Source organism: Suncus etruscus, chromosome 4, assembly GCF_024139225.1.
Source record: "Suncus etruscus isolate mSunEtr1 chromosome 4, mSunEtr1.pri.cur, whole genome shotgun sequence".
Taxonomy (NCBI): Eukaryota; Metazoa; Chordata; class Mammalia; order Eulipotyphla; family Soricidae; genus Suncus; species Suncus etruscus.
The window spans coordinates 59,207,269-59,232,675 of NC_064851.1; the positions used below are offsets into that span (position 1 = coordinate 59,207,269).

Here is a 25,407-nt window from a genome sequence, read left to right on the forward strand (position 1 = left end):
GTTGTTATTAATAATCAACACCATATTACCTGAAAACAGGCCATGATATAATTTTACTATGTCAGATACATTATGCTGTACTCAAAATTAAATAATTTCAGTACATCTGAAAACAGATCAACAACAAAACTGACATCATAATTAGTTCATATTCATTTAAATGACATGATAGGTTAGCAAGGTTCTTAACCTCAGTAACAAAAATGTTACTTAGTTTGATGGTTATTTAAAACTTGATAATAGTAAATAAGAAAAAAGCTTAAATTTGGCACTGTCTGAATCAAAATTGATTCAAAATTGGTTGCAAAAGAAAGGAGATACAGAAGTAGAAAAATAGAAATTTAAAACCCTTAACAACTAGGATAGAAACCTGTTCAGAATTATTTCATCTGCTTAATAAAATTATCTAAGATATTTCATAAGAATAAAAATTTATTAAATATAAATTGTAGTGGAATGACAATTTTAAAATCTTCGAGGAGTAACATCTCTGGGAAATATTTACTCCTTTAATAAGTTAAGCAGACACAGTACTAATGATCACACACAAGAGGACAACTGATAGATTGTTATGTCACATAAGGAAGACTTCCTTACTAAAACCTGTATAAAAACCACACAAAAACACTGGAGTGACTTTCATAATTTTAAAATGCTCTCTGTAGTATTTTTTCTACCAAGTATTTAATTTCAAGTAGTAATTAATAATCCTCTATTATAATGTTAACTCATAAAACTATTCTTTCAGAGAGCAAAACTTACAGCTAATTCTTGAATTGTGCCATTATTCTTCCTCAAGGCAAGAATTGAAATGCTAAGACTTACCGGACCAGATTCTGTTCCAGTAATCGTCAAGTCTTGAATGGATCTACGTCGTGGCTGTCCGTTGCCTTTAAAAAAAAAAATTAGTGAGACCTAGCTAAGTAAGTCTATAAAGTTATCATAGCTACAGTAGGAAGCTGAAATTTATTGTTCCCTGGTTGTATTCAAAATACTTGTGGGGAAAAAGTGTATTTGTTGTTAAAAGAGTAAAAGAAAGATGTAAGAAAAGAAGAAAAGAATCTATAGTATTTTAACTCAAAAGTTTCTGGCCTGCAACAAAATATGTCCTAATTAAAAAAAAAACCACTCCTATCATACAAATAGCTGCTGAACACTCTCCCACCATCTTCTGTCATGTATTTAAATAGATGAATGCTTGGGTGCTGGGGTGATGATGGCATCTATTTCAAGGGCCTTACGTTACAGCTGCTACATCAAGATAGCTTGACAGGTTGTGAGACATGACTGACTTTAACAAACACCACACCTTATTATTTTCAGGGCCTAAGAGGATGCCTACATTTACATTTACATTTATTAAAACCAAGTCACACTCCAGGACAACACTGTCAGAATCTGCTAATTTTATTTGTAAACAACTCTTATTTCCTGTATCAGATGAATGATATTGCTAAAAGATAGTTACTTGTTGAAACCAACTATTCTGTTTATCCTACATCAGAAATGTCCATTGGTAATAATTTAAATATAGTTCATAAAAAACTACATATGCAATTCAGCAAAATACAATAAATTAGTAACAGCTTCAACTTAGTACTTTTATTTTGAAATAGACAGACCTGCTTATACATTATCTTCTCTCAGATGAGAGACCAGCTGTCTCAAAAGGAACCACCACAATACTATCAGTAACAGCTGACACCATACTCAAAATTCTTTTGGCTTTGAAGGCTGTATTATGTAATTTGTCAATTACCAGGCAGCATTCAGAATATGTACTCTACATGGCTATGGAATGATGAACAGGAAGAATTCATTCTTAAAAATCTCTATGTTCAGGGTCTGGAGATGTAGCTCAGCAGCAAAGCCCATGTTTTTGCACGCATCAGATCTGAATTTGATCTTGACACCATCAATATTTTTTAATATGTTTTAGAATACTGGTTATTTATTCCAGACCAACAAACAACACACTTCAGCATCTTAAATTGTGTCCCCATTATTTCCATGTAAATGATAAAGAATCTACAGACAAATGCAGTATAATCTGTAATGAAAAATGAAAATAAAAATTTATAACCACTCTTAAAAGCGTTGACTATCAATCTTTTTTAATTTTAGGTTGTTTTTGAATTCCTAGCATACTCTTAATTCAAACTCCAGTTTGTCTCAAATTCCAAATTTCTACAAATAAACTAACAGCAAATTGTATTTTTTCAATCAGGAATGCTAAGATTCTTTTGAGAATAGGACAAAAGAACAGAGACCTACCAACCATTTAATAATGGTTAATAAATTTACCAACTAATAAACAATTAAGGCACATTTTGTTTAACACAATCATTCTAAAATTAGCTTATATGAGACAGGCTTGTAAAGTGTTTGGAATTCTCTTTTCAGATTAGCAACATTTGTGAATCCAGGGAACCAGTGAGTACATATGTCTAGAAATCATTACATCATTGCAAAAACAAACAGAAAGTCAAGTCTAGGTGGGGTAGGAGGAAAGAGTAAAACTTTTAAGGAAGCAAAGAAGTGACAGTTAACAAAAGCCATAAAATGTGAAGAAATAGTCAAGCTACAGCATGAGTTAAAGCCAGCAGTATTAAGCAATGCATTATAATTAGCATAACCATCACAGAAACCATCTGGCAAACAGTTTAGACAAAGCAAAAAAAAGACTGCAATCAACAAATACTTGTTGCTCCAATATTATATTTTAGTCATCAGTTAGAAATATGAATGTAAAAATACATCAAACTCCTATTATTGCAAATGATAATTACTGGGTATGTTGGAAATTTAGATTGATTCTGAATTTTTTCTCTTACTAAATGCTAATGTAGAAACTCATTTATTTTACATTTAAAATTTTTTGGTATGTACATACCTGTTATGCATGGTAACATAAATTAAAAAAAAATAAGGGGGTAATATGTCAAACAGATGTCAGATAAAGGAATGTGAAACCTGCAAATGATGTTCTGAATATTTTATTCTGTACTGAGCTCTGTAAGCTCTATTAATTTTAACAGAGAACAGTATTTTTTAAGGATTACTTTTTAAAATGACAATAAAAGAAATATATCACATAATATTATATATTATTATATTATAATATATATAATATATATATTATATTATATAATATATATATTAATAATTATATATATATTATATAATATATATAATATATAATAATATTATATAATATATATATTAATATTATATAATATATATATTATATTATATTATAATATATCACCAAAAAAGAGTGAATGGAGTAACACCTCATAGATGAAATACGTTGTTTTCAATTCACTACTGCTCTCAGTCTAGCTTATTCAGTCATTTTAAACAAATGAATTTTAAAGAACTGGTTTGTTAATAAAGTAAAACTTAACACTTACTGCTTTTGTTTGGTAGTAGGAAAAATACTCAACAATTCTGAATGGCTTTTCTAAGAACTAAGAAAGAAATTGACAAAATTTGTGGCCGCAGGTTTTAAGTGGTTGCCTTGCTGTGGCCAAATCCAGATCAATCCCTGGTATTGAATACGGTTCTCCAAGCACCATGCACAAAGAGCCAGAAGTAATTCCTGAGCACTTCCAGGTATGACTTACCACCCTTCACCCCTGCCAATAAAAAACAAAGTGAACATGTGCTGCTGGAAAAATTGTGCCAACAGAATTGCTGACGATTTGTGAAAAAAGCACAATTAAAATGAGATATACTGTATTCTGTTCTTAAGTGTGTGCCTTGACTGGTAAGTTTGGCTATATAGTTCACTCCTTAAGAGAAGATAAAAAAGAGAAAAAGATGATGGGAGAATTATTTCCATACCAGAATCTTACTATTCTTCAGTGACAGAGTTAATGTAAAAGATGTATAAGAAATTCTGTAGTTTTGGGGCAGGAGAGATAGCATGGAGGTAAGGCGTTAGCCTTTCATGTAGGTCGGTGGTTCAAATCCTGGCATCCCATAAAGTCCCCTGAGCCTGCCAGGAGCGATTTCTGAGCATAGAGTCAGGAGTAACCCCTGAGCGCTACCGGGTGTGACCACACACACCCCAACCCCCCAATGCAGAAAAGCCCTCTGCACTCTTGTTTGCTGCAACATTATTCATAGTAGCCAGAATCTGGAAACCATCCAAGTGCCTGAGAACAGAAGCATGGATAAAGAAACTATCGCACATCTACACAATAGAACACTATGCATCTTTTAGAAAATATGAAGACATGTCATTTGTTTATACATGGATGGATATGGAGAGTATTATGCTGATTAAATGAGTTAGAGGGAGATAGATATAGAATGATTTCTCTCATTTGTGGGATATTAAAATAAGGCCCTATGATGATAATATTCAAAGACGATAGTGACAAGGGCAGGGAGGACCAATCCATGATAGGAAGCTTGCCACAAATAGTATAGGAGTGCAGTTAGGGTAGAGAAGGGACTACATGAAAAAATGCTCCACAACACCAATCATGAGGGAGATGCAATCAAAACAACTATGAGGTAGCATCTCACGCCACAGAGATTGGCACACATCAGAAAGAATGAGAACAAGCAGTGCTGACGAGGATGTGGAGAGAAAGGAACTCTTTTTCACTGCTGGTGGGAATGCCGTCTAGTCCAACCTCTATGGAAAGCGATATAGAGATTCCTTCGAAAACTGGAGATTGAGCTCCCATATGATCTAGCTATACCACTCCTAGGGATATACCCTAGGAACACAAAACTACAATTCAAAAATCCCTTCCTCACATCTATATTCATTGCAGCACTATTTACAATAGCCAGATTCTGGAAACAACCAAGATGCCCTTCAACAGATGGAAACAATCATTCAAGACAACAACTGGGTGCTGAAAGGAGATTAATTGCTATGCTTGATAGCCCTTCTGTAACAATAATGAAACAACTGTCTGAAAAAAAAAAAAAAAAGAAGAGAAATAGAAAGAAAGCGAGAAGAAAAATATCTGCTTGGTTTGGTTTGCAATGTTGAGGCTTAAACCCAAGGCCTCACCCATGCAAGATGTATAGCGTTACTGCAGAGATGAAGTCCTGACTCCACAATGCTACAAGACCCTGTATGTGCTTGGCATGTGCTTATGCCCTCTGGTCACTCTTTACTGCAGAGACAGGTAGGGGAGAGAGCAGGGTAGAGAGTGTGAAACTGGGTACATTGATGGGAGGAAATGTACAAGGGTGCTGTACATTGTATGACTGAAATTCAATTATGAACAACTTTGTAACTCTGAAAATAAAATTTTATTGTGAACAACCGTGTAACCACCATGTAAAAAATACTTAACCACAACATGCACCTTGAAAAATTGTTGCAACTGGGATCAACCTTTGGAGCTATAAATACTGCCCAGAACTTATAAGAAATCTACTTTGAAAAAGTGTTAACTAGAAAGTACTAAATGTTATGAAGATGGCCATATGAGGCATAATATATTCCCAGAAACATTTAATTTGATATAACAATTCATCAATTAACTATTTTTGTGTCTTTTTTTTTTATTAGTGTTTGCAGTCTTTTATTAAGGCAAGAGTGATTAAGTTATTGTCTGGATATCTAAAAACCAATTATTAAACTACTGAATACTATTTAAAAATTGAGTAATGTTGCTCAGACATTAGGGGTAGAGTGACAGTAAACTTTACTGACTTCGTAAATACCTACTACTGTAAAAGAGGGTATTTTCCTAAAGAGATTTCTTAACTGATAACACTAAGTAACGAGGAAGAACTACCTGTCTCTTTCCTGACTCAAATAGAAGAGAAGAAAATGGATGTGATTTGGAGTCAGAAGAACTGAATGGAGATTCTGGGTGTGACTCTGGGAAAACTCTTTAACTTCATTAGGTATAAAGTCTTGTCTATAAAGTCACTAAAGCTGGGATATAGCTCAGTGATAAAGTGCATGCCTTAAAATGCTGCTCATTTTCTGCTAACCTACTTACATCAGGATGATATAATTTAAACTACTCTGTACCAGAATAAAAACATCTAACCCACTTCTCAGTTTCTTTACTATTGATATTTAGGGCTGATCTTTGCTGACTGTGGAATGCTATATGTGCAATAGAGTGTTTGACAGCACCTGGACTAAATCCCTTGTAAGTTATAGTGGCACCTACTGATGATAAAACCAAAGTTTCAAAATGTTTGCCTGCTGGAGCACAAATTCATATTGACTGAGAATTACCCACCTTTTCCTCTTTTCATTCTAAATCTTGTACAGTATTGATTTGAGTACTATAGGTGTGTATGTGCTTTCTTATTCTGAGTCATCAGGAAGATTAAGATATCTGCTAAATTTTCTCAATTCCCTTAAATATTTATGTTGATAATAATTGGACAATATGTACCATTCGGTTTTATTGATTTGTTTTGGGGACCACACCCAGCCTTGCTCAGGACTTACTCCTGGCTTTAGACATAGAAATTATACCTTGTAAGGCCTGGGAAAACATATGGCGTGCTAGCGATGGAACCCAGATTGGTTGCATATAAGGCAAGCACCCGGGGATGCTCAGGGATTACTCCTGTCCATGCACTCAGAAATCGGTCCTGGCTTGGAGGATCATATGGGTCACCGGGGATCGAACCTAGGTTTGTCCTGGGTCAGCTGCATGCAAGGCAAATGCCCTACCATTGCGCCATCACTCTGGCCCCTTTCCCCTCGATTTTTAGTTTACCAAGAGAACCACTAGATGTTCAGTGGCAAACAATATTCTGTTAAAAGCACAATCATGGCCGAATATAGTATGTTGAAGAATTCATATATCATACCAATTAATATATGTGAAAAATTGTGTACTTCTATGTTAAAATTTGGGAGAAAAGAATAAACAAGTGTTTCTGGGTCACACCCAGGGGTGCTCAGGTATTACTACAGGCTCTGCACTCAGAAATCACTCCTGGCAGGCTTAGGAGACCACACAGGATGCCAGGGATCAAACCAGATTGGCTGAAGGCAAGGCAAATGATCTACCCGCAGTGGTAGACCTACTGGCCCCAACAAGTGATAATTTTGACAAGTATATTAATTTTGTATGACATTCAGCATTCAGTTCTAATTAATGGCAATTTAGAATCATCTATGAAATGATCATAAGAAATAAAAACAATTTAGCAATTTAAGACACCAAATACCTAGTGTGAATTACATATTCACAGAAGAATTAACTCCTTGGTAGGGTCAGAGAGAGATAGCACAGTGGTAGGGCATTAGCCTTGCATGCGGCTGATCCAGGACAGATGGTGGTTCTGGCATTCCATATGGGTCCCCTATGCCTGTCAGGAGCGATTTCTGAGCAAAGAGCCAGAACATCACCCTGAACATCACCGGGTGTGACCCAAAGGGAAAACAACAACAACGACAACAAAAAAAAGAAGAATTAACTCCTTGGCTAGATACCATGAAAACAGTATATGAAATATCACAGTTTCACTTTGTTTTCTAACGAAGACAAGTGTATATAGTAACTCTTTCTCATTTTTTATTTAACTTGCTACCATGAGAAAGATCTGGAGCTGAAAGCTTAGAGAGCCCCAAAATATTAACAAGAAGAAATTAAAATCAAAGAAATAAAGTAATTTTTAAATAGTTGTTTCCTCAAATAGTTGTTTCCTCTTTCTACTGGATGGGAAAAAAAAATCTGTATCCCTGTTTATCTACTCACTTACAAATGAGAGGAAGTTGGTAGAATTCTGAGCCGATGTTCTTTCACTGAAAAGGTTTACTTTTGCCTTCTGTTTTTTTTTTTTTTGTTCTCATTGGAGATTTGAAATGTAATGTTTCCCTAATATTGCATGCAAGATTCTCTAAATATTGGAGCAAGAAGCATTTTGCAAGGACCAGGGATCATTATTCCGTTTCCACAGCTTTTAGACCAACTCAGGTGGTCTAAGATACCTGATATGACGATCTCAGGGATATCCAGAATGTTGCCAAATGAAGCAGTTTTACGATGGCCCCGTTTAGGCTTGGAATAGGCTGCAAAAACACATATATACAGTATACATGCAAACAACCACAAATAGTAACACAGAAAACGATTAACTACGAAAACAGAATAATTTTCAAATAGCTAATGTTAATACAACTTCATGCAGAATGACATGCAGAACTATCTAACTGTTCATCCATGCTTAGAAAAGGCACAATTAAGGAGCAAAAAACTACCAATACATGATGCTTCACATACTGGCTTTAAGTAGCAGGGGAAAAAAAAATCAGACAGACACAAAAAGCTGCAGGTAATGAGAAAAGTAAAGTTCAAACATCATCATAAAAACAATCTATATAACTGTAAGCACTAATGTGCAAGGGCTGAGTATATGGACGGTTATAAAAATGGGAAGGACAATGAGTTAAAATAGTATTTTTAAATATACAGTGTAATTTGTTCAAATTAGATGTTTCCTTAAGTGCGCTATAAAGTAAAATTCATCGATTAATGATAAATCAAAATATACAAGGTGTATATTTACACATAATTCTAGCAGACTGAATTAACTAATTTCCAACTGTAATGTATTCTTAGGATACATTCTGTTAGTTGGTAGTTCTGAACAGGTAGATTATGAAAGTTTCAAAGTGATATACTTCACTCAAAATGTGAGTTGTATACAATTCAAAGGATGTTCAATAACATTTTTGTACAAGTAAGCAGAAACAGGACAATTTAATGTGTGTGGTTATCTTTAAGGAAATCATTTCTGTAAATAATCATAGACTTGACACTACTTGACTAGAAGATCAATACTAGCAATAACATAAAATTACATACTTTCTGGTTTAGAGTAGCAGTGTTAGGTAGTGTTGGATACTCTCTATGAAACTATTCCTGCACCACCTGGCAGACAGAACCCAGTGAAGCTATTTGTTAAAGGGGCATCTGTAGGACACTAGTTCTGGGGATTCTCCTTGAGACTGGAAGCTTCAGAAGATACCACTACACCAGGGATTGACAGCACTAAGACGGATGCCACCCTCACATGATTCATAATTGGGCTTGACCTTAGGCCATCTCTCTTCCCTCACAGAGAGCTCTGATTATAATGCCTACCAATGTTGCCTTGCTCCGAGCACTCCTAAACACGGTTATTCCAGCTGAGCTTTTCCCCAGGGCTCCACCTAAATCTGGGCTATGTCCTGTTACAATTCAGGTATCCCGGCACTTCTTTTGGTTCTATGTAAGCATAGTTTTAAGAATTTAAACAGTCTCTGGTCATCAACCTGAGACCTATTCTTTCCCTGTCATGAGCGGGTGGGGGGGCATCCTTGTCCCCAAATGCACCTTTGTCCCCAAACAAAAACCACAGGGAGTGTTGACCCTTGCTGGCTTTCATGGTTGGTATAGGTAGGATTATCCTGAATATCTCTGAAGAAATAGGGTAATAAACATGTGAAGGAATGACTGAGATACCCTCATTACACAGGAGTAAGGTATGGTTTTCAAATGGGTTTGCCAGTGGCTGACAAGTCAACTTGATCACTTATACAAATATATGTGACAGAGGCAGTTAGAACCCTGCCAATCCTGATTCTTTGTCCTCTTTCTGAGCAAGAAGTTCTGACTTTACTCAGGACAGCAATGCTCTTAGATAAAAGACCAGAGATCCTTCCTTGTTTTAGTGTCATAGGATCATACTATTAAGGCCAATGTGACATCAGAGCAGTTGTTCTTACGAATGACATCCCTGAAAGCTCTTCTAAAGAACCTGCGCATATAAGCCCTTTCGCTCTAAATCTTCCCCCTCTGGTTGCTTTAACTGGATATGATTAGGAATTATAAAAGCTAATTTGGAGTACAAACCTACCCCTCCAGATCTGTTTGAGTCAAGAATAAAGCTTACGTTGGACATGTTTTAAGAGATCATGTTGTATTTAACTAGTTGTAATTTAATGCCAATGGATAGAAATCAGTGATTATGAGTAGTCTGAAGCAAGTATCATTATGTCGCCCAATCTTTTGGACATCTTCCTAAAAAAAAATTTCACACAAAAAAATGAATATTCTACATAGAAGAAAAAGCAAATAACACAGTTATCGTTAAAAAAATTGGTGAGCTAAGTTAAAAAAATCTATATAAAAATATACAAGTATACACATATAAAGTTATTGAATAAACATTTTATCTGTGTGTCTGCATGAGAATTATGAAAGCTGTTTTTCAGATGTCTATTTGTATTTCATCTTTAAACAAAGAAACATTTATTTTTATAATAAGCTCCCCCTCACCTCTGAAGGAGTCATAAAGAAAACAAATAAAACTAGCATCACAACAATAAAATCTCATTAGAAAAGAAAGCTATCACTTTGCTCAGGTAACAAAGCATGCAATTCCTTTGTGCTAATCAGTTCCTGCATAAAGAAACACCTGATGAAGTGAGAAACAGAATTTAAATGATAACCTTTTCCATAATGGAATAAAATCACTCTACTCTTATTTTACTTTGAGAATTAACTTAGCCTTTGTCACTGAAAGGCAGAGGAAAAGAAAGTAAGGTCAAATCTATCTGGATCTAAAGAAAACTTTTTTGCTAACCTTAAAATATATATTTGAATATAGCTAAAGATTCTAGCAAACTCTCAAAATCTTCCAAAACATTCCAATTTTGCCAACTTTTAAACTTCTCACTTGGATTTTCAGTTCATGCTTAAGTACATAGGGTAAAATCCATAATTAGGAAAGTATACTTACTTTCTGATCTAAATAATTTATTATGTTTTCCTTTTGGATTAAACCTGGTATTCCTCAGGAAAATGTATCAAAATCTGGAGTTTCTGATTGTGACACATATGCATGTCTCAATGCAATAAAATTTAAGTCATATTTTCCTGAATCATATATGCTCCCAGAGCAGTCTCTGAGCATAGAGCCATGAGTAAGCCCTGAGCACTGCCATGTATGGCACAAACACTGAAACCACAATAATAACAAAAGAACATCAAATTCTGATATTATTGAAATTACCATTTTCATTCATCTTAGACTTTTAGTTCCTCTTTACCTGCAGTCGCAGCAATTCTGGCTTCTATTTCAGACATGTCAGCACTCATTCTCTTGCCCTCAGAGGTTGGGGGTAAGCTCTCTACGCTGCTTCCACGGGAAGCTCCCAAGCTTAACCGTCCAGATTCACTCTGTTAGGATTACAGGTCAATATAAAAATTGAAAAATCCTGAGCAACCTAGCAGAAAAATAACAACTAGGATTATTACTGATTTTGTTCTACTCTGAAAGAGCGAGGTTTAATTCACAGGATGCAACCAAGTAAGGTAGGATTGGTTTATAGAAAAAGTTGATTACTAAAGTGGGAGTTTTATGTCCAAATTAATAGCTAATTGTAATGCCTCTGGCTAAGTGAACAAAATATTCCATATGATATTTTTAAGCTAGCAACCGAAAAAATAACAAAATAACAGCACTATATAACTTAGTGCAAGCCTTTTAACTGAATAACTTGGTCAAAATAGATCCATCTGACATTTTAATTGTAACATTAAGAGTTGGTAAAGGCAGCAATCATTCAAAGAAAAAACAATCTGGTGTCACTGGCAGGAGAAATCTCATTGCATTTCTTGGATCAAGATCTGTCTACTTCAGAAACAAGATTCAGAATATTTAACAAAAGAGGTTAATTATTTTAATTAATATTATGAGTTCTAGTGAGGTTATCAAAGAACTTTTAGTTTTAATAACAAAACAAACCTGTTGCTTTGCTTGATTTTTCAACAATTTTGATTCTAAACGTTTGATAGTATCATTTGTGGCAGGAACTTGCTCCATATTAGTATCACTTTTATTACTGGTATTTGTTGATGTGATGTCCATGAATGAGCCTAGAAAGATAAAAATAATTATTACTAAGTGCTCAGTTTGGAAATTATAAATTCAAGTTCCTATTAGACATCAGCAAGTGTAACAGTTCTCTTTTAATCCATGGAAGAAACATTTACAGTGAGATAAAAACAGTATGTTTACCTAACTTTGATATATTGTAATATAATTTTATTTTATTAGTTGTTATTAGTCTCTTACAGTGAGTGTCTAAGTCATAAATTAATTCTTATCATGTTACAAACGTATAGAGGAAAAGTATAGTTATAAAATTACGTGGTTCAGGCCATAGTGATAGCACACTGTGTTTGCCTTGTATCAGCTGACTCAGGTTCAATCTCAGTATCCCATATTGTCCTGGGATCCTGACAAGAATAATTTCTGTGCACAAAGTCAGGAGTAATGCCTGAGTACCACCAGGAGTGACTCCCCCCTCCCCAAAAAAGTGAAGTGCTATCAAAAACGTGGAGTATTTGCTTTGCAAATACATAGTGCACTCAAAGACCAGGGTATAACTCTGGTGGCTCATAACAGAAAAGGTTCGCCTCTCCCACTCAATCTTGGAATTGTGTTAAAGTCTCAATAAACTGACACAACAGAATGGGAACAGAACAGTTGAAGAATGCAAATTATAGACTGTATATACTCTGGAAATAAAGCCAAAAGAAATGAGAAATTAGAATGAAATAGATGATTCAAGGAACCAGAGAAATAGTACAGCAGGTAAATAAATGTACTTTTCTTATATACAACCAACCCAAGTTTGACTGTAGCATCCACTTAGATGTTTCTTATGATACTTGGTTGTTTTCTTATAAATAAACCTGCAGGACCTAAAATTCTACAATAACTGGTACCCAAACTCTTTTAGCTATGGTCCCACACACCCTGACAAGAATTACATGTGTGCAGAGCCAGGGGTAAGCCCTAAGTACTGCAGGGTGTGATTCCCAAAACCAACCAAATGAAAAGTACCTAATGATTCAAGAGACAGAGGGAAAATTGCAGAGACCAGTAGAGAGGGAAAGGTGAGAATCTAAGAACTCAGATCAATGAAAAGGCAGAAAGAGAGAATAAAAATAGTATGGAGGTAAAAAATAGAAAGTATGGAAGTAATGAGAGGATTTGGAGGTAATACAGGGAAAATTAATAAAATTTTGGAGAAATTCACTTTACAATCAAGAGAAATTTTTTTTATTTTCAGTAAAATTTGAAATTGGGATTATGTAGTCAAATAATTAATCAACAAACAATATAAAGTTTTTTTAGTATAGGGTAAATTTATATGTACACAGATACCTTTTCAGTTCATTAAAATAAAATACTACATGTTTTTAAGTAGCATACTTTTTCCTAAATATTATTTCTAAAACTTTGATAGAAATTATAAATGTCACTACCACTTACTTCAAAAATTGAGAATCTTGACTTAAAAAATAGATACGTAATAAGATTCTCTGTAGATTTTTCTACAAAACCCCTAACCAGAATATTCGTGATGAATATGTAAAAAATACATAAATATTACACTAATTTTCAATAAATTTATACGAATTAGCATTTGTGTAAAAAAAAATTTTTGTTTTTTTGTTTTTGGGCCACACCCGGCAGCACTCAGGGTTTACTCCTGGCTGTCTGCTCAGAAATAGCTCCTGGCAGGCACGGGGGACCATATGGGACGCCGGGATTCGAACCAACCACCTTAGATCCTGGATCTTCTGCTTGCAAGGCAAACACTGCTGTGCTATCTCTCTGGCCCCTGTGTAAAACTTTTTAAGCAAGTAATAACATTTATTCTTGAAATATCCAATATTCTAATACCTAACAATGCAAAATTTTAAGATTTGAAAGTATCACTGTCTTCACTAATTGTTAAATCTGAGTGCCTTCATGAAGAATGATGTAACTGAAAAAAAAAATCATATGAAATGAAGAAATAAAGATGAGGTTATCATTCATTGCTTCTTGATTATAATTTCATAGAACTAGATAAAAACAGTAACAAAATAAAAAAATCTTTCAAACTATCAATTTACCTGTACTAGTGGCAGAGTTGCTCTGGCCTTCATCGGAATATTGACAAGGATATTGTAATGGCTCATCTGCTCCTGGAAAGTACTATATTTATATAAAAAGTAAAATTGCAATTTAAAATTTATTTGATACACAGAAAAACTGTTAAAATCAACTTGCATAGTTTATTAGAAATATTTCCTTTTGGTAAAAAATTACTGTTGCTTTATTATTCCTGAGGAATGCTGTATTTGTAGATACCTCATTTCTTATTTTGCTCAGATGACAATAATGTGTTCTCCTGAATTTCAGCTATAACCAATAAATGCTATGTAACTAATGCCTCCATTTTCAGGAAGACTGGAGAGTTTTAAAGGAAACAACAAATATTTCTCTAGAGAATATGAATGCAATGGGAATTTGGAAACATTTATATTCTTATAGTGGTGATGTCAACTTACAAATTGTTGAGCTAATAATTTGGATGAAAACCAAACAGATACTTCTAAGACATCATCAGCTCTACTATTTTAAATACTAGAAGGATTGGCATGGCTTTTTGTCTGGCCTGGATATTATAATTTTGAAAATAATTGGACAAAAAAAATTGCTGGGCTACTTCTCTCGAATTAAGTACATAATAATATAATTATCATTTGAACAATTTATATATCCCTTGTGTAACTGGCTACTAATACTGAGTTATTTTTTTATAAGCATATCTTCAGGACCTATGATTCTATAATTAAAATCTGCCAGCAAACTAACCAGGTAAGTTCAATATAGTTTGCTTAAGTTATTCTGAACAGAATGAACAATTAACTAAATCTTTGGCTATCTAGGAAATTACTTAGTCGATACCTAAAGAGCTTAAAACATTTTTCTAGTGAGCAAATCATTTTGAAATTCAGGCACTTTACTAAAATAAGGTACTAATTGGAATATTCTGTCAGTGCAGCAAAAATTAGAAGCCCCATATTCTAAAAGTGTTTGACTTATTTTAATAATCATTTAAAAAGGGTTCTAAATTTAAAATCTTTAAGTCCTAGAATAAAGTTTAACCATTTAATGTCAAACTAATAGTTAGCATATGCAAAGGCTGAGCAAATGATAAAGAAATCACTTAAATAAATATGTCCAAGTAAACAAGTTTTATATTCCCCTACATAAATGACTACTTGAAAGTATTATCCTGAAAAAAATTTATAAAGTATTTGTCATTACAGATTATCTAGTTTTCCTCATATTACAGATGAGGCAATAAGCCCAGAAGAAAATATTTACATACTATGTTAGAAGGGTGAGGGAAATCACAGAAACATTGACCATTTTCCATTTAGAAAATTATATTTTTCTTTTAAAAATGTTTTTCTTGCACGGGCTGGCTCCTGGCAGACCTCCGTATGTGCCGGGGGCCACTTGGCCCGGCCTAGGGTAGGGGGGCCCGGACCTGGGTCACCCGACCCCCCTCTCCCCCTTTCCTCTGGATCTCCAGGTGGGGTTCTGGGAGGACCTGATGGGGCACCCTGGGTTTTCCCCACTCCCAGGCCAGCTGCGGAGATTGGCCTAGGGTGGGGCTTGAGCTCCTGAGATTGGCTTGGGGGGTGGTGTTTGATCTGTGGGGTGGCAGATAGCTGGTCAGTTATACTCAGGCTGTCACTGGCAATTTCATACTAGTCTACATGATATACTCCTCCCAACCATCAGTACCCCAGATATACCCTTCTTAACTTTAATAATACACAGTTCTAATCTCAGACCAAAGACATACAGTGGATCTAACAATCCCAGAACTATTTAGAAGGACATAAATTGAACACATATATCTTTTGAATATTTTATGTATATTTTCTTTAACAGCTGTAACTCTTTATATATTCTTCTACCATGATGTTTCTATCCACTTTTTATCTTGTCTTTTCTTTGTAAGCTGTTCAGTAAGGATTGTTGGTGGAACTGTCCCTCAGTTTAATGCCTATGATTGAACTATGTTATGGAAATTGCTGGTCTTGTTCCTATTGCCTCCAAATGGGCCGATAATGCTTCATGGCATTGATCTTTGTTTGCATAGACACATTAAAATAGGAAAACACTATACCTACAGATAAGTTCTTATCTAATAAATCTCAGTACAATGTACCTTACACCCTGAACATTGATAGAATGACCTGGCACAGGCCTCAGAAAAATGGGCATCCTCCATTCACGCCAGAACCAGGCAAGCTATCTACGAAACATCCAAGGTCTTTTATAGCAACAGCTGGAAGCAGTCCTCTACCAGGAAAGACACTACCAAGGGTCTGACATCGACCTCCTAAAAAGAGACTTCCGTTTACACTGAGAAGACTTGACAACAACAATGACCTGCTCTACAGGACATGGTTCTCTCTAGTACCCCTTAAGTGTGAGGTGAAACGAGAGGATGCTCTGCACCATCCTGACTGCAATATGGGATATGCAAACTCCAGGATCTTTAATACAGAAGCATGATACCAACAACAGAGACTATGTGAGGAATGGAGGTGTATTGCCACTACAGACGATGACTTGAATTGGACAAACTAGTTTGCCTGGAGCCTAGAGTCAGTCCTGTGCCAGGAAACTTCAGAAGTAGGGTCTCCTTGTATTTAGACCATAATTTTTCTTTCCATGTCCCTTATATTTTGGTGGGCCTATGCAAACAAATGCCACTCTAACACCATTTTTTACTATTTTTTCCTTGACTCCAATCCTTAAGAAAAACAACCCACTAAAACTTTTGAGGTTAACTTAAACTAGTAAGCATGTACATGGAACTAGATAAATGTACTTTGCCCTCAATGTTTAAGGAGTTACATAAGTCTAATCTCTTTGGATTATATTGTGTGCTGCTAAGAAATAGTATGTAATACAACTGGGGATTTGAGGGACAAATTAATTGTATTGTACATGGGTTCAGTTTTGGTTTTCTTAATGTTCTTTGGCTGAAAGTTCAAGGCTGGGATATCATCGATGGAACTACCGAGAATTCTGTTTATGGGTGATTGGGCTACCACTGTAACTTTCCCTGTCCTTTTTTTTTTTTTTTTTTTGCATCTTTGTTGTCATAATTAAAATAGAAAAAAAATAAAAATAAAAAAAAATAATAAAAATGTTTTTCTCTCTTCATAAGTAACAGACACCCATTCTAATTAAAAAAAAATACAGAAAAACACAAAGTAGAAAATAGGATAATGTCCCTTTAACTTTGAAAGTTCATTAATACTCAATCTAAAACAAATTCCCATTAATTCCAAACCCCTCAAAAGAAGGATTATACCCGCATCAAGTGAGTCATTATTTTCACAATTTCCTCCATTGATGGACGCTGAGAAGGATCTTTAGACCAACAACGAGTCATCAAGCTCTCAATGGGTTTAGGTAAGTTTTTGATCAATGGTGGTCGAGTACCTAAAGTTGAAAAATAGAGGGAGGGTAGAAAATACTTATCTAAAAATGGTGTAAAAAATTTTTTTTGGTTTTGATGCAAGTGGTGGGTGGGGTTGAAACCAGGTGGTACCAGAGATGACAGTAAGAGTATGTATCCCAGCTCTCTAAGCCACCACTGTGATCCGACACATTTGAGTTTTCCTTTTAGTGCGTATACTTCAAAATAAGGATCTACTTTATACATCTTATAATTCAAGATTTTAAAGGCAATATTAAAAATATACATTTCATGGGCCAGAAAGATAGCACAGTGGCGTTTGCTTTGCAAGCAGCCGATCTAGGATCTAAGGTGTTTGGTTCGAATCCCGGTGTCCCATATGGTCCCCCGTGCCTGCTGGGAGCTATTTCTGAGCAGAAAGCCAGGAGTAACCCCTGAGCACCGCTGGGTGTGGCCCAAAAACAAAACAAACAAAAAAAAATCCAAAAATATAAATTTTTCTTTTTATATGAAGGTTTATGATGTTAAGTAGAAATCTTACCTTCACATAAAGACTACACATTTAAAATAGATTTTAATTGTAGTATAGTAATAAACTGAGAACAATTCACTTGCTATATCATAACAACTTAATGGTTGTCTTACTAAAAATAATGCCAGTGATGAAATTTTACCTTTCTGTTGTTCTGTTTTTGAGTCACAACCAAGCAGCAGAGGCAAACTATATGGTACTGAACTTAAGAGCTTCTGTATTTGAAAAAAAGACTAAGCAGATAACATATATCTCTGGTGCCTGAAAGCTTATTTTAAACAATGTGGGGATTGGGGGATGGTGTCCAGCTGTGCTTAGAGGACCACTGTGTGGTGTCAGGAATTGAAACAAGGTTGTTTGAGCATAGGTGTTTAATCCTGTACATCTTCTTTGGCCCCAAGGTCCCTGAAATCTTACTTGAATTAAATTGATTAATTTCAACAGTTTCAAATATTTACAAAACAGATTTCATATAAAAAAATGTTATCTGACTTCCAACTGACTTACAAAAACAGACTTTTTGGATGGTTTGAATTAAATATTCATCACCAAAGAACTGCTAGTTTTTGTGCAATTATCCAGATGGTAACCTTATATTTTAATCTCAAGAGGTGAATGTTAGGCACAACTACAATTTATCAAATAAAAAATATACAAATATATGAAAGAAAAAAATTTTTTTCACGAACCATTATGAACAGCCCACATGATGCGGAAGGCTGGACCACCAATCTCATCAAAAGGTTTCCGTCGAGTTATCACTTCCCAAAGAATAATACCCCAGCTGAAGACATCACATTTTTCACTGTAATTGCTACCTAGAGAAAAAGAGGCACAATGTAAATATTCATACCCCCATATGACTTATAGAAATAACTTCATAAACTTTAAGATTATCTTGTAATCCAAGAGGTTATTATATGTGTAGCTAAATAATTACTTGCCTCTAAAGTACTGTTAAATTTTGGGAACAAATACAATTTTAAGTGAATTCAATATTAATAAGGCATTAAAAATTCACTTTAGAAATCTGATTTTTGGGTCACATTCAGAGCCACATTTAGTGCACAGAAGCTACTCTGAATTCAGTCTCTGGGTTGCTCCTGGAAGTGTTTGAGGAGTGTTTGAGGAGCCAGGGATCAAAGTTGAGCCACCTGTACGTAAATCATGTTCCAGCTGTCATTTTTCACTTTTTCAAGAAGCAGGCCTTGTAGTTTTAGACTTTCTTTGGGGGCAGAGTATAAAACACTAAAACATTTCTTTCTGTAATTTCTTACTTTTTCTCCCCTCATTTTCTTAATGGATAGGACTATTCTATTATCAAAGAACAGGATATTATTTTAGTGAAAAATTTTCTTTCCAATATCAGTGAGATAATATTTTTAATTGGAAAATTTAAAGATAAAAGTTGCAAGCAATGAAATTGTGGGCAACAAATTTATAGCAAATAGACAAAACAACAAAATTTACCATCAATAAAATGGCAGATGAGTAAAATGGCACAATAAACATATACTCCTCTTAAATAATCTTATTTAAGAATACATATTATAGTGACTGCTCACAATGTACTTATTTTTGTTTGTTTTTGGGCCACACCCGGTGACGCTCAGGGGTTCTCCTGGCTACGCGCTCAGAAATTGCTCTTGGCTTGGGGGACCATATGTGACCATATGTGAACTGAGGTTCAAAATATACTTATTATCACATGTACTAAATGAGCACTTAGCAGTGTACTATGATGAAGCATTATAATGACATTTCAGATCTAATTTGGGCTACAGGTTCTGATAATTTGGATATGTAACCTAGTTATAAGAACCATGTTGTTCTGAACAAGTACAGATAACTTTATTTCTGGGTTCTTTTGTATAAAGAAGTATTTTTTCTCTTTCCATACTATTGTAATACTATCATTTCAACTCACAGAAAGGCATAGTAGATAATTTTAAAACAATGCCAATTATGTGTTAAATGAACTTGAAAATATGAGGCATTTTTCAATTTTGCATAATTTAACACTCACTTGTCCACTAACTTTTAAAATAAATTTATTGCAAAATAGCTCCATTCAAGTGATCAGATGCATAGCAAATTTCTCTTTCTCTGGGGTAGCTAAAAGCAAAGAAACAAAAAATTTTTAATTCATTAAAAATAAAAGAAATATGCTATAACAGAATCTGATTACTGAACACATCTGTATTTTACGGGTATACTTAGGTAATATACATAACATACATCTTTAACTATCCTCTTTTCAAAGGTAACTTGATCCACTCTGTAAAAACTTGCATGAAAATTTATGGATTAGTCCTTTAGAACATGAGACACATGAAGCTTATCATTTATTTGTTGTTCTTATCGAACTTCTGCCCAACCATCTGCAATTATACTAACACATGCTCATTTAAACTTTAATCACTAAAATATTAATACAAAAGCACAGTAGACTGTTAAATTCTAATTTTGTGAACACTAAATTGGTGAATACAGAATTGCTTCTACCAGAAACTCATGACTAGGCTTCCCTGAATCTCTTCAAAACATATTTGTCATATGACCACTGTTTTACTCATTTTTGTGTAAAATGCCTTATTTAATAGATATGCTTGGTTCATTAATATTAATCTCATGGGCAACAGCACTATAACATATACAAATGAACATTTACTAACATGTTTTTTCTCTAAGACACATTACAAGCCTAGGGACACTTTTGAAAGAGACCAATACTACTTTTGGAAGCAAGGAAAACAACAAAGGCACAAAAATGGAGTAATGTATAATTAAACAATGACGAAAATGATAGGAAAGCTGAAATAAGGCAGTGCACTGCCTAAGATTGCCCTCAGCTGGGAGCATGTATAGACGCTAATTCAAAAGTAGTTGCCCCCACCTCCGCCATTTGCATCCTATGCCTGTAAACAATCATGAAAACATCACGAGTAATGATGTGGAGGTTACAAATATGTTGTTCTGCAATTAAGAAAACAAGATGAATGAAGCTCAACTGTACATATGCTTGGACTTGCAATCAATGTACTACATTTTGTACTCATATTTAAGATCAAAATTTATACTTAGTAGCTCCTTACACTTTCATATATGTTTAATAACTATGTACTTTACAGAAATAAAATCGTGAAAACAGGGCAAAGCCATAACACTTTTTGGGTTTCCACAGAGGCAAGGCAGAATATCAGTGATGCATGTGCCATTTACCTTCAAATACTTCAGGTGCCATCCAAGCAGCACTTCCTTTGTTATTGGTCATGTGTGTCTGAATGTCACAAGCTGTGCCAAAATCACAAATTTTTAAAACTGTGCCCCCTGCAACGAGCAGTAAGCTGTTAAAAATAAAAGAAAGAAATTTTAAGAGCAGTACCAGACTCTATAGTCAAAGAAAAGATAAACAAAGAAATAGAAATGCTTAAGCAAAATGTCACAATGCAATTTTTGTGAAATTTTTTACCTGGTTTTTCGATTTCTGTTTTTACTTATGAACCTTTCCTAAATGCTTTTGTTTATTGTTGTTTAATTTTATTTAGTTTTGGGGCCACATCTGGCAGTATTCAGCACTTATTCTTGGCATTTCAACAAAGGATCACTCCTGGTGGTACTCAGGAGACCATGTGATATACCAATAAACAAGTCAGTTGTGAGCAAGACAAGAGCCTTAACTGCTGTACTATTTCATCAAATCCTCCTAAATGCTTTCATCCTTTTGAACTAAAATAAAACAAAGATTTAAAAAATTTCCAATAGGTTGACATTATGACGTACTGAAAGTGGAAATCATTTGCCCCTGTATTTAATCTATTGATAGGTGTTTTACAAACTGAATACAGAAATCTAGTCATAAATCTACACTTTAAAATCAAGATCAATGATCTAGAAACCTATATCATAATTGAAAGCACTCAAAAAATGAGAATAAAAAGTATCTAGGAGGGCCAGAGAAATAGCAGGGAGTTAGCGCATTTGCCTTGCATGCAGAAGGACGATGGTTGGAATCACAGCATCCCATATGGTCCTCCAAGACTGCCAGGAGCGATTTCTGAGTGCAGAGCTAGGGGTAACCCTAGGGGTAACACTGCGGGGTGTGACCCAAAAACAAACAAAAAAGAAGTATCTAGGAGCATCAGTTCTACTAAGATAAAATATTATGTCATAAAGAATGTTTTAGCTCTATACACATGAATATGCATACATACCCTAGAGTGCAAAATACTCCGTACTGAAGTTCAATATTCTTTTTTTTTTGTTTGTTTTTGGGCCACACCTGGCAGTACTCAGGGGTTACTCCTGGCTGTATGCTCAGAAATAGCTCCTGGCAGGCACGGGGGACCATATGAGACACCGGGATTCGAACCAACCACCCTTGGTCCTGGATCGGCTGCTTGCAAGGCAAACGCCGCTGTGCTATTTCTCCGGGCCCAAGAAGTTCAATATTCTTTAAACCTGCTTTAGTCATATTAATCTTTTAGTTAAACCAAAACAAGGAATTTTAGGTTCACCTAATATGAGAGCTAGTCAAGATTAGCTTTTTAGCTTTTAGCTTTTTAATCAGCAAATGAAATTGTTTATTTCTCAGTTCTCTGAACAGTTAAGATATAAATATCGCTGTTTGGTCAAGGAATATGGGTGTCAATTCCAAGTCTGATCCATTTTCTTTTCCCATATTATACATCCTAATGCAGAAGACACATTTTGGGAAATTGCTTCTAATGGCTTCTGTCTCCTCGGGAGAAAGAGCTACTTTGTACCTAAAACTCACCAGTATCCTTTGCATTATTAGTCAATTTCACCTCTAAATAAGTGCCTTGGTTCTAAGAAGTTTGTTCTGACAAAAAAACTCTGTATTAATAGAGGTTAAATGGTCTCAATCTAGGAAGCAGGAATAAGGCACATTGGTAAGAATGATAATTCTATGAGCTGGAATCTACACAGAGTGTATCAAATTTGACAGCAGAGTGACAAATTAAAACCAGAAGAAATGCTTAATGCTTAAATTCAGTATTAAGAGAATGTAATACTTGAAGCTATACTGGGGCTGATACCCCAGGAAAAAGCTCTCATGTGAGGACTGATGTGGTGATGGGTGGCTGAGTGAATTATGTGGGTTTTTTTTTTTTTTTTTTTTTGGTTTTTGGGCCACACCCGGCGGTGCTCAGGGGTTACTCCTGGCTGTCTGCTCAGAAATAGCTCCTGGCAGGCACGGGGGACCATATGGGACACCAGGATTCGAACCAACCACCTTTTGTCTTGGATCGGCTGCTTGTAAGGCAAACGCTGCTGTGCTATCTCTCCAGGCTCTTTTGTTTTTTTTTTGGATGTGGGGCTTTTTTTTATTAAATACTGTCACAGGTGGATAATGAAAAGGGAACAACAAATGCAACATGTTTCTTTTACTTACTGAATTATCTAAAGTTTTAATCATTTCAAGCACCTATTTAGGGAATTTGGAATACTTTCAAAGTGCCAGAATTCTCAATATGGAAAAATCCAAAATAGTTTCAATTCCAACCAAGATGCCAGAAATTCCTTTTGCCTTACTTTGAAGGAGCAAATAATAACCACACTGTAAATTTTTGTAGAATGTCTACTCTGTGTAGTTATTATATTAGTTGTTAGGAATATACAGGGAACAGACATATTTGTCTCTGTGCTGAAGGAACTGTCTAGGAGTAGTAATATAAATAATGTAGTTTAAAATAAGACTTTAGATGAACAGAGACTAGAAGTTATTAATCTAAGACATTATCAAATATAAACTTATAACTATAATAAAAATTCTACCAAGAATGACATTCTACAATGACTTAAAAAATGAAGTCTGAGTCAAAAACATAATATCCTGGGGCCAGAGATGGGCCTGAGCAGTAGCATTCTTGCCTTACATAAGAGGACAATGCTCAGTAGCTGATACCACAAAAATAAATGAACAACCAACCATCCTTTCACCAAAAAGAAACAATACCTCTACCCCCACTGCCATCATGCCTGAGTCAAGAAGCCAAAAAACAAACAGTGTGCAACTTTCAGTTTAAACAAGAGAGAGGATACAGGGGAAACAACAGAGACAGGGAGGAAAAGGAGTTGGGGGGAGAGATGGGGAACACATAATCAAAGACTCACTTTGGTGGCTTCAGGTCTCTGTGAATTAGAGCTTTTGGTTGCATGCTGTGAAGATAAGCCACTCCCTGGGAACACTGTAAACACCAACTCATTGCATGGGCAGCAGTATAGTATGGCAAAGGTTCAGCACCATGCAGCACTGCAAAAGAAAGGCACAAACTAAAAAGAACTTTATTGCTTATAACCAAAGGAGACACAGGGTGACTACAACATAATCAGAGCACATGACTGAGTTCATGGCTATACATGCATTACTCCACTGGTATGCTGTTTTTTAATAAAAAGATGAACATATCTAAAATTTTCAGACAGATAATGATCACAACTTAATATTAAATAGCCCTGCTATTAAATGCTATATACAAATTAAAGTTAAATTTATGTAGATTACCAGACCTTTATTATTTATTATTTATTTTATTATTTAATATTATTATTACCAGACCTCATACAATGTAAATTAGGAATGGTGATGTACAATGAGAGCAATAGTTACAAAAGGAAACAACCTTATTCAACAGGATGCTTTTAATTATGCTTTCAATGATATCTAAATACTGGAAATAGTTTGACCAAATAAAAAAAAGTATCAGATACCCATTAACAATTATGAGAAAATGATTAGTAAATAATATTGATGCAACAACACATTTGTATACAGGATTGGTGTTTGTGAGGGGAAAGTTAGCTTTGTTCTATAAAGGGAACTAGAAGATAATTTTATTTCATTATTTAAAATAAAATGCTCTTTAAAGTAAGTTTTCACTATTTTATTTCTCAAAAGAAAAAATAAAGCAGTGAAATAGAAATATGGTGAGGTTTTTTTTTTTTTTTTTTTTTTTTTTGTGGTTTTTGGGTCACACCCGGCAGTGCTCAGGGGTTATTCCTGGCTCCATGCTCAGAAATTGCTCCTGGCAGGCACGGGAGACCATATGGGATGCCGGGATTCGAACCGATGACCTTCTGCATGAAAGGCAAATGCCTTACCTCCATGCTATCTCTCCGGCCCCAAATATGGTGAGTTTTAAGGTGAGAAATCTCAAACTAAGTCAGCAAAAACTTAATATAAGAATCTATTTGAAAAGAAAATTTACTTTACTAAATGCATTAGATATTATGAGAAGTATCATTAAATTAAAAGACTGATATACTTAGATTTTTACATTTCACATCCTAATGTAGCATTCTTATCTTTTCACTTTTGATCTTTAGCCGGTATCTTGTTAATTAGTTCCTTTGGGACTCTGAGAGTAAATTGTGGAGAACTTAAGAAACCTAAAGTTTATATTAAAAGCTTTTTAATTCTTCTACTCTACTAAAGACAGGTCTAATGACACACTCACCATTATACAAAGAGCCCCCTTCAGCATATTCCATCACAAGGCACACCTAAAGGAAATATATGACAGAATAATTAACCAGACATAAAGTCCTAGGGAAAATCAAA

At 34.8% G+C, this 25,407-nt stretch overlaps 1 protein-coding gene across 4 annotated transcripts in view; it reads right to left on the bottom strand.

Annotated features, from left to right (window-relative positions):
* The window catches only part of MAP3K7 (mitogen-activated protein kinase kinase kinase 7), a 71,538-nt gene that overhangs the window by 24,838 nt on the left and 21,293 nt on the right, over positions 1 to 25,407 (bottom strand). For 2 of the 4 annotated variants that reach the window (XM_049772214.1, XM_049772211.1), the window contains exons 4-13: positions 25,304 to 25,349; positions 23,961 to 24,099; positions 21,045 to 21,169; positions 18,512 to 18,640; positions 17,183 to 17,313; positions 13,908 to 13,989; positions 11,743 to 11,873; positions 11,045 to 11,174; positions 7,940 to 8,020; positions 826 to 890 (exon numbers count right to left, since the gene is read on the bottom strand). In XM_049772214.1, coding sequence (XP_049628171.1) covers positions 826 to 890; positions 7,940 to 8,020; positions 11,045 to 11,174; positions 11,743 to 11,873; positions 13,908 to 13,989; positions 17,183 to 17,313; positions 18,512 to 18,640; positions 21,045 to 21,169; positions 23,961 to 24,099; positions 25,304 to 25,349 — 1,059 coding nt within the window. The remainder of the gene's footprint in view (positions 1 to 825; positions 891 to 7,939; positions 8,021 to 11,044; positions 11,175 to 11,742; positions 11,874 to 13,907; positions 13,990 to 17,182; positions 17,314 to 18,511; positions 18,641 to 21,044; positions 21,170 to 23,960; positions 24,100 to 25,303; positions 25,350 to 25,407) is intronic. The other 2 variants (XM_049772215.1, XM_049772213.1) reach the window with 1 other exon arrangement.